At 33.0% G+C, this 17,964-nt stretch overlaps 1 protein-coding gene across 1 annotated transcript; it reads right to left on the bottom strand.

Annotated features, from left to right (window-relative positions):
* Nucleotides 1-1,670: 1,670 nt before the first annotated feature.
* Nucleotides 1,671-17,642, bottom strand: LOC100574244. The gene is made up of 4 exons (XM_003247450.4): nt 17,279-17,642; nt 7,403-7,516; nt 6,976-7,136; nt 1,671-3,806 (listed from the first exon to the last, which is right to left on the bottom strand). The coding sequence occupies exons 1-4, from the start codon at nt 17,418-17,420 to the stop codon at nt 3,672-3,674; spliced, it is 552 nt and encodes a 183-aa protein (XP_003247498.1). The 5' UTR covers nt 17,421-17,642; the 3' UTR covers nt 1,671-3,671.
* Nucleotides 17,643-17,964: the final 322 nt, after the last annotated feature.

Below are 17,964 nucleotides of genomic sequence, written 5' to 3'. Positions count from 1 at the left end.
TCCGTTTTATAGTTAAGGATTATTATTTTCTATGTTTTCCTATTGATTTTTATTTTTATTTTTTAATCCGATACTCGAAATAGTAACGCTTTACTTGTTAAAAATACTTTTCAGTTTTGATTATATTTTTATTAATTGGAAAAAATTTAAACGAAATTATGTAACACGTTATAACTTATAAGTAAAGTAACATCGTTACAGTAAGTGCCTATACCTAACCTATAGCTACCTAACTTGTTACACTTACTTTCATCGAACACTGAAAATATGTACCTGGTACATTTTGTTTAGCATATTATTCAGTAAATAAAAAATTTAAGCTCTTTTGAACAATTGATATTATGTGTTTTACCTATTGTATGCTTAGCTGTTTTAGTTTAGCAGTTATGTCGATGACTCGGTATCGGAAATTCGAAAGCTCGTTAATGGTGGCACACGCGATTAGGTGCTGTACGTGTTATCTGTGCGGCGGTGTTGTCTACGGTCATGAACAGTCTAGAAGTTCGTAATACTTTATTATTAGATATTATATTGTGCCTACAATACATTTTCGTAGCATTTATAATCACAAACACAATACACTATACATTATACACAATTATTATATTATTACCTAAACTATTTGAACTACTGGTTAAATAATGTTATCGTTATAAAAATTACAAGTTCTGAACTTACCAGTAAAGAGTTTAAATTTAACGGCAATTCCTCTATTGATCACTCAATTAAAAATGTACACATATACCTAATTTTATTTCAAATACACCATAATTTTAACTTAGTACTCGTCAGTCGTCACTATATAGGTACTACCTTCCTAGTTATTTAAAAATGTTTTTATACTAGTTGTAAGCGGCCTGTCATTCACTAAAACTTTTCCAAAAATTAGTGAGATTTAAAAAGTTTCAGTTTTGAAGTAAAATCTTATACCAGTTTTCTAATTGTAGAGTATGAAGAAACTTATAAAGAGCTTTTATGCAACTGAAAATCATTTTGAAAAAGCTATGATAAAAATAGTTGTTACTTAATATTTTAAATCTATAGCATAGCATTTAAAATTTGATCCTGAGCTCGAAAGCACTCGTGTTGCTCATTTCGACAATCATGGCGTTTTATTATTATCAAAAAAATTGATGCATTAATAAAAAGTGTAATTTAAATAATGATTAAAAGTATAAATAATAGTTAAATTCAATGCCAAGAATAAAAATATTTAGTTGCTCATAAAAAAAGAAACAATAGTTTGTTGAAGTTTATTAAAATATACAGTAAAAATTCATAATAATGTGCGGTATTATAAAGTAATAATTATCAATGTATTGAACTTCAAAGAATTGTTCTGTAATGTGTATACTAACTGTGTATTATAAAAAATGACCTTTCTGTTGTACTGTTGTAGGTACCGTACACGATGGCACCATGTCCAATTTACAATCAATATAATATAGTGAAGTGCTGTACTTACACAACTTTTAAAAGTCTTTCAACTCCAAAACGTGTTTACACGCACATAAAAAAACAAATCGTTATAAACCATTAACAACGTCACAATGTTCAATATCTATAAATTGATGTTTTTTTATACGTGGAAATTGCTGTTTTTTAGAATGCTCGAGGCAACAGTGGAGAGTGACACCGAGTGTGTTGTAAATTGTAATAAATAAACAAAATTATATTTCTAAAATACGTATATTTGAAAATGACGACTGTAAAATACTAAAATAGATAGATATGCAATAAAATCGACAATACAACTAATAAAATACAATTAATAATTTGAGGATTCTGTAAGTAATAATATAAGAAAAAAAAACAGAATTATAATATAAACAACAACATTAACAACAACAACAACAACTATTTAGTTCAATTATTATTTAAATATAATATACCTATAGGTAGTTAGTGTATATTATAATATTGTGTACGTGTGTGTAAGTGTGAATGTTTTGTTGTTGAAAAAAAAAATTCTACAATAAACGACTACGTATTACCTATATAATAAATTGATTGATTGATTGATTGATAGATTAAAGTATATAATGATGATAATAATAATTAATAATAACAATAATAATAATGCTATATGTTGAAATGAAATTAAATATCAAAATATTAAATGGTTTATGAAATATAATGGTAATAATAAGGAATTTATCGTTTGAAATAAAAGTAAAACAGTAAACTATTTTTATTCAAAGAATAGGTATTTTACGAAAAAGTTATTTTCCAATCATTTATTTTTATAAATGTAATATATTTTTCAAGTGAGCAGCGACAATGAGTTTAAAATACAAATTTTAATTTTTAAATGACCCAACAGGCAATATTTTGTTTGCCGGTGTACGAGTGCTTAAAGTGATGTTTTATAATAATTAATGTTTATAAATTTATGTAAAATTATCAAACATTTTTTCTACAACCTACTCGATTAATAATAATTAGTAAATTGTAAAAACAGAAATTTCAAGCAAATATAATTGGTTCGTTTTCACGGATATACGTTGATTACCTACGTAGGTACTATATAAATGCGAGTTTTGTCTAAATAATGTATGATTTTTATACGATGTATATATATTATAATTAATAACTACAATAGTCAATAATAATAATAATAATAATATTAATAATAATAAATGTAATATTATCTCGTAAACGTTAAAAATTTTAAAACGACTGGTCGAAAAAAAGTAGTTATATGAAACGATTATGACATTAAAATAATACTGCAGTGTTGGAATAATACCGTGCAGCATAGAAGAAAATAATAATTATTAGTATTCTTTGAAACGACGCATATAATGTTATGATAAGGTATCCAAGCTCAATGTAATAGTAACCCTCGTCATTTTCGTGGTTTTTAATTTAATTTATAATTATTATTATTTTGATTACGATTACATTTGATTATTACGTTCTGATGGGACACAACGGTATTCATATAATTATTATAGTATTATTACCCTGCAGCTACCAAATTTTAGTTACAATACATAAGGTAGGTATATAATATACGAAATACAATATCGACCGTAATTTATTTTTTTGGTAGAAACTCCAGAAAAGTATTTAAATTGATGTGCGTGTTTTAAAATATATTATGTTTTAATAATTAATAATAGTAAAAATAATAATAATTACATATTGATACGAATTTCGCGTTGGTCACAATCGACATAGTGAAAATGAATATAATACTATGACTGTATTATAATATAAGACGAGGATGGCGGAAAAGGAATGTTATTAGCTTAAGAGAAAAAAAAAATCGAACGATTCTATTTAATTAGGCATAATATTATAGTATAGGTAATGCTGTGGTTTACAAACCGATTGACATATTATTATTGTTGCTGAACCTAATAAGAAACTTGTCACGACAGCGTTGGAAAACCTAATTAAATATAAATGTAATTTTAATAAAACGTTTCCTCTCCTACATCCGCAGTGAAATAAAATAATATTATCGAAAATTACTATGATGATGATAATAATAATAACCGCAGTGGTGCGTAGTACAACAGTTGCAGTTGTCGTATTATTATGCTGCATTTACTCGTCCTTCCTCGATAGATATTATTATTATTACCATAGCATTGTTGAATGCAAGAAAAAAAATCAAATACAAATAATAATAATAATGGAAATTTTATACAGCGGCGGCGGTCCTATTGCTTGCTATCGATTGCGTCATCAGCCTTCCGAGCTTTGTGCCCGCGGAACGACGCCTGAATCTTTGTGGCGGCTTTGTGCAGCTCCGGATCGGCCAAGTCAACGTCCAACAGCTGGTCTAGGTCCGCGTCCTATACACGACAATTTAATGGGTGTGTAGTCAATAGTCATAGATAATATATTATTATAGGTACATCTATGGGAATGATGGGATATACATATGCATTTAAGTGTGATCAAAGAGCATACTATATAGTTACATGTAATTAAGGTGTGGTATCACAACAAGCCCCGATAAGTGCCACCACAATAGAATAATATTTTATATTATATTATTTTAACTATTAGGTACTTTTTTAATAAGAAATTAAAAAATCTGACAAAATAATGGGTAATTACAATGGTCAATAATAATGATAATAAAACAACCATATCATAGAAATTAATTAAGTACTTAATTAAAAAATTAACAGATTATGGGTTGATAAAAAATTTTCCTCATCCAGTAGGTATATCTATTACCTCAAATAACCATTAGGGTAACTAGAAGACTCAACTTAGCTCACAGTATACCGTGTATATTAGGTAGAGGGTTATCCATGTATATATTATCTACATATATTATGTGTGCAGTACATTTTATGGGCAATATCGAAAGAAATAGGTTACATCTTACGGTCAACGACGATGAACGAAGTACGACTATAAATTATAGTACTATCTATATGTACCTACTATAGGTACATCATGCGTGTTTATATATGTATATTGTATAAAAATTGTCCTAGTTGGTTGATGACACAGCGAACCAATAATTTTATTCCAAGCTAGTAGGGTTGACTCTTATGATAAATAATCGATAAAAAGTTTTATATTCTACAGCCTAGTGAAATAAACTTATCCTGGGAACTTATTGTCACATTGTAAAATAACTATTTCAATGCCACGTTACATACATTCTGATCGTGAGAACTGCAACCCATCAAATTGTAGAAAAAAATATTTGAATCTCAACTTTTAATACTTTTGAATTCAATAAAGTTCTAGTCTAAAAAAAGTAGCCGAGTGACGCGTTTAGCATAAAACATATTAGTATAAAGTGGAAGATTTGTTTTTGAACACATATTATCGGAGAATATAATATACTATGGTGTTCCACTATTATCTATATTTTTGATATTGAATGTGCATTTTGGAACAATTGGATCACAATAAAAGTTTCAACAGTATTGGTATAATCGGTAAATATTTACAAATAAGCAATTTAATCTATATTTTGTCTTTTAAGATGTATTCATTTTAATTTCTTAGTAATTTTTAAAAATGGAGCTGATCCACATAAAAAGGATTTTTTTTTCATTATTGTTATTATTTATCGAAATCCCGGTGTGACATTAGCATTATATAATTTCCGTATCTTCAAAATATATTGTTTTAAAAAGCTTATTGAAAAAATACTAAAACCGTAGTCGAGTAAATAAATATTTAATATTAAGTGTGTGTAATGTATTATTATTGTGCAGTAAATATCACTGCTATCAATGTATTCCCATACGCGCATATCGTGCACATTTCTCATGTCAGCAACCAATCGACCAATATCTTTACACAATAATAAAACCACTAACTGAGAAAGAAAATTAACCTTAGTTCCCAAAGTAGAATTTTAATAAAATTATGAAAATATGTTTGAATTGGTAAGATTTGTAACTAAGTTTTGTAGAAAATAGTTTTGCTATTTAAAATGTCATGTATTAAAATTAAAAAAAAAATTAAAACATGTATTTTATATCAAAAATATCTTGATTTTAAGAGCAACTGTGGTTAAATGAAAAAATGTTTTTTCTACAAAACTTTAAAGAAACAGAAAACCAATTTATATTCAATTAAAAAAAATTGAAATCGGATCACGGCAAGTAACGTTAGGTAATTGACTTTTGCTTATTTTTCTAGATGAATGAAAAAGCAGTCCCCTCTATGGTTTTGGAAAGGGCCAAATATTATATTTGAAATTTTTTTTACGGGCCGTATACAGTGAATAAATTTAAATTTTCGCATATTGCATAATATTGACATAAGGCGTATTTTTTCTTCCGGAATCCGGGTGTAAGGACTCATTATTCCTAGTTACATTTTAAATGATAGTAATTATAAGTTCTAGAAGTTAAAAAAATATAATTTTAATTTAAGTATTTTATTTTATTTACTTGAGTAGGTATAGAATATTGGATTTTAGAATATACAATTCAGTTTTAGTGCGAGCTGCGTAACATTTATTAAAAGGGCCGTGTATTGAGGAACGCTGCTATAGTGACTCTGAAGTCAATGAGACTTCTGTCTATTTATATATTTTTTTTTGATAACTTATCTACATGTAATATATACATAGATTCATTTAATATAATATCACAGAATATATGGATAAAAAGATCACTCGTCGGTAACTAATGCTCGTCTTTAAATATAATGTAATAATACATGATATAATAAGGATATAAGTATATAATAAGGATATAACCCCGTACAATAATACTGTTATCGTTAGGTAGGTAATTATTATTATCCGCATTTCATGTATATTATATGATAATTATAATTCCGGATTCATGCAAATAAACATTTTCTCTCTTGTGGTTATATTATATATTCATAGAATTATTGTAAATCTCTTTGTACACTTATTATTATAATTTGGCACCTATATTGTAATATTGTACACTTAAAGTGTAAGATGCAATTTTCCGTGCCAACTGAAGTTTGTCTTATATAATAAAAAAAAAGATCACTATCTTACTCTCACATATAAATAATAAATATATAATAATATGATTTATTTTAGTATTTACAATTTACTGTTTAGACATGTATTAGCCATTAGATATATGTCTAAAATTGGCCAGGTAAGTACTATAAATAAATCATAATTATTTAACTTTTTATTAAACATTTATACAAATTATTCGACGATACTGTTTATAGCATTACTTTTGGCTAGTCTATTAATACATTATATTACCATTATATTACCGATACATTATTTTAATTTTATGGAATCGTTGACGGCAAATTACTTTCTATATAATATTATATATATTATACACCTACTGCAACTATATAGTATATATATTGTCAACTCAAGTTTAATTAACCGGAGATACAGGTAGGTATCTATAGATGAACCAATAATGTAAATTATTATAATTGGTGACTTTACAGTTAAATGTTTACATTTTTTGATCATGTATTATAGTCAACAATAATCAATAAAACAATTATGTATTATAAATTATATTTATGTACCTTGTTTATGTCGACGTTTTTCAACTGCGATTCGAGACTCTCGTCTTTAGAAGTCAAACCAGAAGCCGTTGCGCCAGGCTCGTCTTTTCCGCCAGCCTGCTGTTTCCTAGTCATATGACCCCGGAATGACGCTTGGATTTTGGTCGCGGCATGACACAATTCTGTATATAAATATATGCAACACAAATAAAAAACGAATAGTGTTTGTAAATACGTGTGTGTGTGCGTGTGAATTCTATTTCAACAGATTCGAAACAAAAAAAAAAATCACTAAACAAAAGAAAGAATTTCCATTTATCTTATAATAAATGCACACACTATTCAAATAGTATGTCACACACACGCACACAACATGGCACAAAGATTGTGCGTGTGTGTGGAACGCATTTCATTTATATGTCCTCGGGGGTTGAATTTTTTTCCTTACCAACGTCATCCGGCCGGAATTCCTTTTCGAAATCTACTTCCTCGGATGTTTTCATCGTGTTGGAGTTTTCTTCTTCGCTAACCGAACTGGTCAAACTGTCGCGTTCTCCCAAATCTATGTACACACAAACATAATACGACGTAAATTCGATTACGATACGAGCTTCCTTTGATGTTATATGAATATAGACGCCAATATGGCAGTGATTGGGAGCGAGAGGGTAAAGCCCTTCTGGTGCAAAGCAGCCCCCCAATCTACCAATATACTCATTTTTTTTTCGTTTACGTCCTGTGACTGTGCACGGATTATTACAAAGAAAATTGTATAAAAACATAATCAAAATATCAATCATGAGTTACCCACTACCAATCAATTATATAGGTAATTATGTGAACGATAATTTTCTGCGAACATCATATGCGATGATTGAAAACGTATGGATAAACAATGGATTAGATAAACAATGGTGTGAAATCCCCTAAGTTAGTTTCCGTAAAATATTTAAGTACCTACGACAAGCTCCCGTCGATTTAATTCCCTGTTTGCGTTTATGATTTAACAAATAATAGCGATATTACATAGGTATTGCTATTATTGTTTTATACTACACGGTTGCACGCACGGAGCTATATACTGCGTACAACATAATAAGTATATTATTATTATTTATTTATGATACGTGCTCTTTAGGTCATTTCTGTGTACATTTGCGGTGTACCTATATTGTATTTGTATTATCGTGCACAGCTAAATAATATATAATATTGTACAAAGCTGGTAACTCAATCGTCATTAAACATTTAAAACGTGTATAATTTGTTTTACATGTAATCAATTTTCGCAGTCCTCCGCTTCCCAAATTTCCTCCTCACGATCACTATCATCATTCGGCGGTGGTATTAAATAGTGAGCATTAACTCAAAGTGGCGTGCAGTGTGCGCAAACATTTTTGGCAGATCGCGATGCCCTAGATACATTTTCAAAATTACAGCCGTATATAAATCGGCAGTATAGATCGGAGGAGTACAGCTGCGCAGTGCATTTTTAACGAACTTTTAAAATTTTAAATCCTCATCACGCCATATAAAATTATACACGTCATTAAAACTTTTGAATCGTAAGTACTTTTTGGTTATATGCATTATACACACAAACCTATATTATATATATATATGTATTATTTATGTTAGTCATGTTATGTATAATTCCAAAACACGATTTATGGGATTCGTATATATATTCTACAATATTGTTATTTGTTTTGTATCGATTATTTGTTTAATTTGACATTGTTCACATTTTTATTTCAGTCATTAAAACATGTTCGGGAAACAAAAAAATTGGAGTGACTTTTCGCATACGTTTTAAACACAATAGGATACGAACACAATATAATACAAGTTCATATACCACTATATTTTATTATAGTGTTTTAGTGAATAATGAATACTCAAGCGCATTCTAAAATCAAAAAAGTATATTAATAGGTACTTAAAATACCGGAGTGAAAACGTTTTAAGAATCATATATTATACTCAAAGTAGTACAAAAAACAAAAATATATTATAGTGGGTACCTATAAATATTCATAATTTTATAAATAATGCATAATATTATATTACCTAGATCTACTACATACAGATATAATACTATATAAGTATTAGGTAGTATTGTACTACTGTAGTAGGTTGTAGGTAACTACTTATACGTATATTTATGAAGAACATTTCAGGATACTTTCACTCCCAAAATAATAGGTACTTATACATAGTAAATATAATATAATATAATATAATATAATACAAACAAAAAGTACATATTAGTACCAAAAAAATATTTGAATACCTTTACTCAAATACTTTTACTCAAATACTTTACAAGGGTGCGTATATAAATATATATTATATATAATACATATTATAATAAATTTACACACCCTATAATATATGTTATACATTTTTATACCATAGCTGTTCTATAGATACCAACGTTTTTGTGGGACTTTATATATCCCAGATGCTACATAAATATTACCTATAGTTTAAATTTTTGTTTTGGTTTTTGGCACTCAAACTGTATATTTGAAAAATGCGAACAATGAGAAAGAATACTCGAGGAAAAAATACTTGATAAAATAAAATACTCGACTTTTTTTTGTTAGTAGATAAAATGATAATAAAATGAACATAAATAGATGAACAATAAAAACAAGGGTATATGATAATAATAATAATAATAATAATAATAATAATAATAATAAAAAAATGTCTACTACACCATATAATATACATCTATATATATATATACAAGGCTTTTGGAAAGGGTGGTGTTGAGAAGGAAACACTGCCACGCTGATATATATATATACTATGCCCTACATTTTTTTTAGACTCCGCAAACAGTAGTGCAAATCAATGCTCCATTTCTCGTACACTTAACCGTTTTATCATATTCATGTGTCTTTTATTCTTTCCGGTTTATATGCCTTTTTTAATCATTGGGACTACTTCTTATATTGGGATACTTTTTTTTTTTATCGATAACGTTCACTTCATTGTAGACACATTCTTAACCTGCGAAAAATAGTAACTCCTGAATACTACAGCAGTACATTACCAAAACTAGTTTTATAAATTATTCTTAACTATAATAACTATTATAATAAAATCTGATCAAAACTACAGTTTTTATACTTTATATAATATATACGTTATACAACCTATACGGCTATACAATAAGATGAGTAAATAGACGAGACCTACATATACACAATAAATTTAGCATCACTGTGTAATTTGATCAATTTTATACGATTTCCACGGTTTGATTTTTATGCCTACCGAATTTGAGCTGCATATTGTGTTAGTCTGTGAACCTAAAATTGTTTAAAATTATTATAGGTACTAGCTTACATATCAAAAATCATGAATGATAAAAAAATATGACCATCGATGCAAGTGGATGATAAAATGAAATATTATATAATATGTATGCGTATATGTGTTTATAAATCTTTTGTCAGTATAAAATATAAGTAATGGTGAAGATTTCTGTAAAAATCATAATAAATAATTAATCTCAGAGGAAAAATCTTGGATATAAAGTTTTCAAAACAAACTTATTTTTAATCCATCAATAAAATTATTTTCGCCTGTATGAAAATACGTTACATTGTAAATCGTTCTCACAAGTAGCGCCTGCAATCTTTTCTCTCTATATAGACGTATTGTGAACCATCAATCAAACAACCTTTCGTGCAAAAAAAACAATTTCCACTACTTTTGCAATAAGGTCGTAACTCATACAAAATGATATAATGTTATCTTTATAAGTTTTTATTTTTGAAATTTAAAATTCATTCTAAGTAGTATTTGTAATTATTTGTCATGAATAATATTTTGTTTAATGTTCCTCGCTAACTTAATTAACTCAAAATCCTAAATAACTCAAAAAAATCTTAGTCAAACTGTCATAATATAATATCTGTACAAATCATAACATTATAGATTATTATTTCTATACGGTTCAAATGTTTTCATTCCCAATGAGTTACATAGAGTCAATAACTAAGTATTGAATTTGTGAAAACCGATGATGTCTACTTTATCATATACTTACAAAAGCTCTTCCGAGCAACACCGAAAAGTTGTCGAATTTTCAAAAATCTAATATAGGTACTATTATTGTATAATTACAGTGTTCTTGCAATAGTGGCTTGATTAGGTATCTATAACACTAGACATAGTACGGTAATTAGAACCGCTTACCCCGAAAAAATCACAATCAAACCGTCCTGCTAAGGCTCAAATACAATACAATTTGTTTACTGTTAGATTAAAATTCACGGGGGTTGGAATTTGTTCACATTCACCCATTAAACGTACAGGTAAATAATTATTACATTAACAAACCGAAAGTCGACTGGAAAATGCGTTTTATGGACGGATTATATTATGAATAGTAATAATATGTACATTATGCATAATATGACCATCTAAGTGTAAAAACCACTAGAAGCGTTTTCACCGAATACCAACAAAAAATAAACTCGTCGCCCGTCCACAAATTATTATTGTCATCATTATTATTATTATTATTGTACTGCAGCAGTCAGGCAGCCAGCCATTGTACTTAGTGTTTCCGCAATTCGCGTTGTTCGCGCGGGCAATTTATTTCGCGACGGGCGTAATGTATTTAATATTTATACAATTGCGGAACTACGTCGGGCTGTCTAATAATATATATTGTATATATATATATACATTTGTATAGGATAGGTGTGTGCACCAGCTATTATATTATTCGCGCGCATACGGCGCCATTAATATTATATTATTAACGATTTATCATCGCGATTCGCGACGTGTATATATAATGTATACAACGCAATGCTTAGGTGTAATTTGCAGGGTACCTATACGTATGTACAAAATATTACATCATATTTATCATGCAAGCGAGTGTGTATGTGTTTGTGAGTGGTGGTGGTGGGGAAGGGGAATAGACGTCGACACGCCGCTGTTGGGTCTTTTTGTTTTTCCGAATCAGGGACACTCCTTAATAAACATACTTCTAGAGTAGGATTATTATTAATAATATATTATACATGAATTAATACCGTTCTATTCAAATTGGTGTATGATGTATAATGTACCTATATATTGCATCCAGTTTCGCGGAAAGTGGTATTTGTATACGACGGGCAAAGGAAAATATTTATTCACCAAGTACACGTCATATTATAGACTATAAGTAATTACTATATAGCCAATTAATTATAATATTCATTACCTATATACTTGATCAAATAAAACATGGAAACCTCGCCACTCTCAGTTTCTCCGATTCACTCATCGCAGATTTTGTTTTCAATACTCCCCGGCCACAAATTCCATCATGTTATACTGCATAATATTATATGATGCGTGGGTACCTACATACCTTTATATTTTAAAGTTTAAGACATAACAATAATTACGAAAAATATACCGGTGAACACAGGGTAGTTCTAATAATAAAAAAAATAGTTCTAATCATTGATAATTTATTACGAGAATCTTAGCAATAATAATGCTGATAGTGCCAATCTATGTGTAAAATATGTACAACCGTAATTTTCCGTTCGTACCCATGAACACGGTTGCACGTAAAAGTTTGCGAAGAAAGAATTTTCGCCCACAACGCGAATAAGGAAAAAAATCGGCAACAAACTAATTAAACTTTTTTGTAATGTAACCCTCACTGCGGAGTGAACGTCCGGTGGTGGGAGGAGGCAGCGGATCGAGTTTAAAACTGCAGACGTCTGCGTGCTGCAGATATAATATGCTGATAATAACATTTTCGAATATATATTGTAGCTATAAGAATAAATAAGAAAAACGCACCGCCGCGGTTCGTCACGGAACCATTGAAATATTGAGTAGGTATAAAAGATAATATTATAATATATATTATTATTATAGATTCGCAATTCGCATATTGCAGTTCACTTGAAAAACGTTTGCTTATTTTTTTTTTAACTCCTCCTTTTTTTTACACATTATGCAAAAACGCAAAAGATGTCCCCGATCGATGGAGTCCGCGGCCGGTTCCGGAAGGATAAAGGAGGTCAGCGCTGTGCGTCAGGTACATAAAATAGATGGCCGCGAATACGAAAAGACGGCGTGCATAATCACAGTAATGCCCACTTAATGTGATCAACGGGCAACGGGCAATGCGCTGCAGATCGTTTTAATTATAATTTATTAGCCTATATATTGATTCTTTAAGATCATTTTTATTTATTATTTGTTTTGGGATTATGCTGTAAACTGTGGTGGCAACATTACAACCGGAAATGATCGCATTAAGCGAATGAACACTATACTGCTACTAATAATATATAGTAGTGGCGTACGTATGTTGTGCGTATACGGTATTATATTCCTATATATAGGCTATGTATAAGAACCTAAGTCTAATGATATTATATTATAATGTATCGTACTATCGTATGTCCAACGATAATAATATATAAGTTACTATTATCATCAATAATGCATACGCGTTGTTGGTATTTTTTTTTTACACGCCTATTCGCCCGCGCGTCTCTGCAGTAGTATCTAAGTATATGTAGGTAACTACTTCTTGCGTAATAATATTATAATAGGTAATAATAATATATGATCAGAAATCGACGTGATTATAATATAGGTCTATCCACCCCACCCACATCCCTGCTTGTGACCAAGTATAATACAGACAAGACAAACTGGGGTGGCAAGGGGGGATGACCGGTGATGGTGGTCGGGTGGGGGTTCGCTATAGATGGGATGTATGTATGTCTTTTATGTATGTGTATGTATGTCTTTGTGCGTATCTTTGTGTGTGTGTCTGTGTGGTGGTTTTCGGCGGCGGACTGCATCGATCGCGGCGCGCGGACTGCATCGATCGCGGCGCGCGGTAGTTAGGTCGTTCGCGGGGGGTGTGAGCGTATACGAGCGTCGCAAGCGAGGGCGGCCCGTGTCGGTCATTGGAGGTCATCAGGTCGCGCATTCGACCAAGGCCGCGCGTCACCTTCTCGGCAATTATATCGCTACACTGCCACTAATATTACTGCCACCGCTATTCACCATGTTTACTATGTATACATATTATATGATATATGTTTATACTACCACTATATTATAGTCATGTTATTATATATATAATAGGCACTTAAACTATATATACTGCATATAACTGCGGCTGTACGCATATACCTATATATATATTACAACACTCCGTTATACCCACCATCCACCCACCCACAACTCATCACGACCGGAGACTCCACCCGAGTCAGTATGAATTGCAGCCTCGTTATTATTGTAATATTTTATTATATGATAGCCGTAAACGCGGAAGCTGCAGTTTGCAGCCGTGTGTACTCGACATTATGCACTGAACAAAAAATATTAGCCTGCGGAAATTTCCTACGACCCGAAACGGAACAGTATTGAGCATAATATTATTTTATACCGGCTAGGCTATGCAGGGGGAGGAGGTACTATAAAGTACTAAATAATAATAATTATGGTAATGTATAAAATAAATATAGAAGTTACATTATGTTTTGCGCGCCACCCCCGATGATGTAGTATGCTCATACAGCACTATCAAGTTACACCGCGGGACAAAAATATATATGTATACTTGAATTACGCTAGGGTCGAAATTTCATTTTAATACGACCCAACCATCCAACCGTCAAGATGATAAAACACTCTGACCTTTTCAATGCATTATATTATGCGTGCCTTTCACGTTCGACAAGTTTCCTGTAGGCACGGAGTCGTATTTATTTATATATATATATATATTATATATACCTATGTATCAAGTTGGCCGTTGGGAATGGGGCTGTGACGGGGTTTGATTATATACCTTCACGTAGGTCGTTCTTTTAAAATATTTATATAGGTATATTGCAGAATATTATCAGTCGTGAGACCAGAAATGGAAAACCTATAAACCTATCTGATTCTTCCCGTGAAATCGTATTTCTCAACAATATACCCCTCGGTCGGCAGCGGGCCTGGTGCCACCTTTCATTGCCGCCGTTAAATAATAAATTACCATATTCGGATATATTATTATAGAGTATGGCGCCACTGCGGCACTACAACAAATTCGCGTGTATCGCAGTATTATATTATGAAGCACAACGGTATGCATAAATATACTGCAGTGACTATAATATACGTCATATTATAATGTGATGTATATAACATGACGTTATATGGGTACATAATAACACGTATAATAAATAATAATGTTCAATGTGATGACTGATGACAATAATAATAATAATAATAATAATAATAATAATAATAATAATAATAACAATCCTTAACTATAATAATAATATAAAGCGCACGAAGACCCACGAAGATCATTGTGTCATTATTGAAATAATCATATATACTTACATGCGCGGGCGTGTGAAGTGAGAGACGGTCTCGTGCTGCCGCTGCTGCAGGTGTAATGTAGGTACTTTAACGCGCGCGTGTACGGTTATTGAAAAGTGTATATCGTCGGCGGATGACTGCGCTGGTGGCGGTGGTGTTTATTGTACAGTGAAATATAATAAATGATCGAACAAATATATAATATTTTTATTATAATATATTATAAACTCTGCACGCAGGTGGTGTGGCACAGGTGTAAGCTGTGTGGCGCGCTGGCACGTTTGCGTATGTGTGCAGTACACAACGGTTTTTTCTAATTTTTTTTTTAATGTGCCGTTAGAGGTATGCTATATGGAATATTAATAATCGTAATAATTAGTAATAATAACAAATTAATATGATGAAATATCAGTGCAGTTATTATTATTTCGTTGGTTAGACGAGATTTCGTTATAATGCGATGTACAGGCGGGACAACGACGGGGCGGTCGCGCGCGGAAAGAGATATAGAGACGGACGCGGCGCGCTGTCTGGTCTGGCGGCGGCGTCGGTGGTATCGGTAGCGGTGGTGGTGGTGGTGGCGGTGGTGGTCGCTTTTCGGTTCGCGTTCGAGGAGCAGCCGTAGGAGTAGAATGTGGTAGCAGAGTGCCGTCGGTGACGGTGGCCGGCGAGCGTATGACGGCGCGGCGGCGGGTTCGTGCGACTATATACCGCGGCGCGACGTGCCCCGCACGTTGTAAAACGTACGGCGGTGGCGGCACAGAGCGCAAACGCCGCCGCCGGTCGAGCGCGTATATATTATTATTAGGTATACATGTACATATATATATATATATATATATACGAGCACTTGTCCTGCGTGCGTGTGTGTGTGTCTGTGTGTGTGTCGGAATTGAAAAAAGCTGTGGCGGCGGCGGGTGGAATATACGTATAATGCCGTGAGCGTATATATATATATGCATAGCGTATATGCGGCAGCGCCGGCGCCCCAGACATTCCCTGGCGGTGAGGCCGAGCAGTGCGCGCCGCGGCGAGTCGGCGGCCGCCCTCGTCGAGCGCATAATCGCTATGATACACCACCGCCACGTCGTCTCGGCGCGCGCGATCCCCGCCACCGCCGCAGCGCCAGGGACTTCGTTGCATACACAATAACGCGATATCGTAGGTAGGTATATGTACTACGTGCGTTGTACGCCGCATAGGTATGCGGAGGATGTGGCGTGCGTTGTGTAGGCCCCACGCCCTGCCTGACACCCTCCCGGCTACCACCCGCCCTTCCGTGCCGTCGCCGACTCTTGCTGCGAGAATCGCGATATGTGTGGCACTGATAATATATTATATGGGTGGTATATTTTCCTTTATATTATTACGTGTTGTGCGGGACTAGGCTAATTAAGCGATGGAATTTGCATCAAACCGACTGAAACCAGTGTTTCAGGAATCCAATGGTATTTGGAGCGAAACTTCGATCGTTTTTTTTTTTATGTTTTTTAATCAGCTTACAACCATCGTCGTCAAGCGTCTTATTTGTTTATGTAATATAATAATATAGTCCCCGACGTTGGCGTATTGTATTACTATATTTGCGGTTCTTTTGTGTGCGTATTGTAAAACGTCATGATAATATTGTGATATTATATACGGCCACGATTTATAATATTATAATTATTATGAAAAAATAAATACCTATGAGTGACGGGGTGGTCGTTAAAAACAGATTAGTGAAAAATACAAACATGACAACGTCGAGCAACATAATCATATATGTTCTATACATATCATATTCACTTATGATACGTGTCACGTCTTAACGATATCGTCCGCGGGTAGATCCTATACGTCGTGTACTCATGTATTACACGTCATAATATAATAATATATTGTTGGTGGTACACACGTCGAGTCTGAACCGTCATTATTTTTCGTTATTTGCGAAGCGTCCACTTACCGTCACTCAACGGTATCAAGAGCGTTTCGGCCGCGTCCGACTCGGCGGCCGACGACAGTTTGTTGGTGACCCCTCCTCCGCCATCACCTCCCACACCTTCTCCGACGACGGCACCTCCGTCTTTGCTCGGGTTACAGCCCATGATGGCGGTCGAACGCGCGCATCACCCGCGGTTCTTCCTCCACCGCCGACCGGACCGCATCCGTTGGCCACCGTCGCTAAAGTCCACCGCCGGCCACGGCTCCTGCTGCAGTCGTGCGGTGGCCGGAAAAGCAGAATTCCGTGACGCGGTGTTGCAGACGCTACACTCACGGCGACTACGGTAGCGTCGTGTCGCGGCGTGTAGCGTCGACGTACATCAACCGTCGAGTCGTAAGTACAGTTTGCGTGGGAAGTGTGGTGCACACGACTACGAGGCGCATAGGTATTTTCGGTAACGGAAGAGGACGACAGGGTGAGTGGCAAAGAGAGAGAGAGAGAGAGAACGACAGGGAAGGAGTGAGAAAAATAGCGACTCCGCTTTGGCCGTATTACTATACACGTATAAACTGCGGAATATATTATGCCATAATACGTATATAATAATATAAGAGCGATAGCGGAGCAGGCGTACCTATTTTTTAGGGTCGCCCAACCCTCTCCGTCTGCAGGGAGAGTTTCATTCACTGTTTAAAGCGTATATACAG

This window comes from Acyrthosiphon pisum, chromosome X, assembly GCF_005508785.2.
Source record: "Acyrthosiphon pisum isolate AL4f chromosome X, pea_aphid_22Mar2018_4r6ur, whole genome shotgun sequence".
Taxonomy (NCBI): domain Eukaryota; kingdom Metazoa; phylum Arthropoda; class Insecta; order Hemiptera; family Aphididae; genus Acyrthosiphon; species Acyrthosiphon pisum.
Note: the sequence above shows the minus strand (reverse complement) of the source record. Positions and strands in the feature narration are given on the sequence as shown.

What these genes read in the sequence shown, in the direction of transcription:
- LOC100574244 (XM_003247450.4), bottom strand. Translation starts at nt 17,420, where the DNA reads ATGGGCTGTAACCCGAGCAAAGACGGAGGTGCCGTCGTCGGAGAAGGT. An exon ending in ATTCCGGCCGGATGACGTTG is followed by an intron (nt 7,137 to 7,402) that starts GTAAGGAAAAAA and finishes ATTTATATACAG; the next exon opens with AATTGTGTCATGCCGCGACC. An exon ending in AAAACGTCGACATAAACAAG is followed by an intron (nt 3,807 to 6,975) that starts GTACATAAATAT and finishes TGTCGTGTATAG; the next exon opens with GACGCGGACCTAGACCAGCT.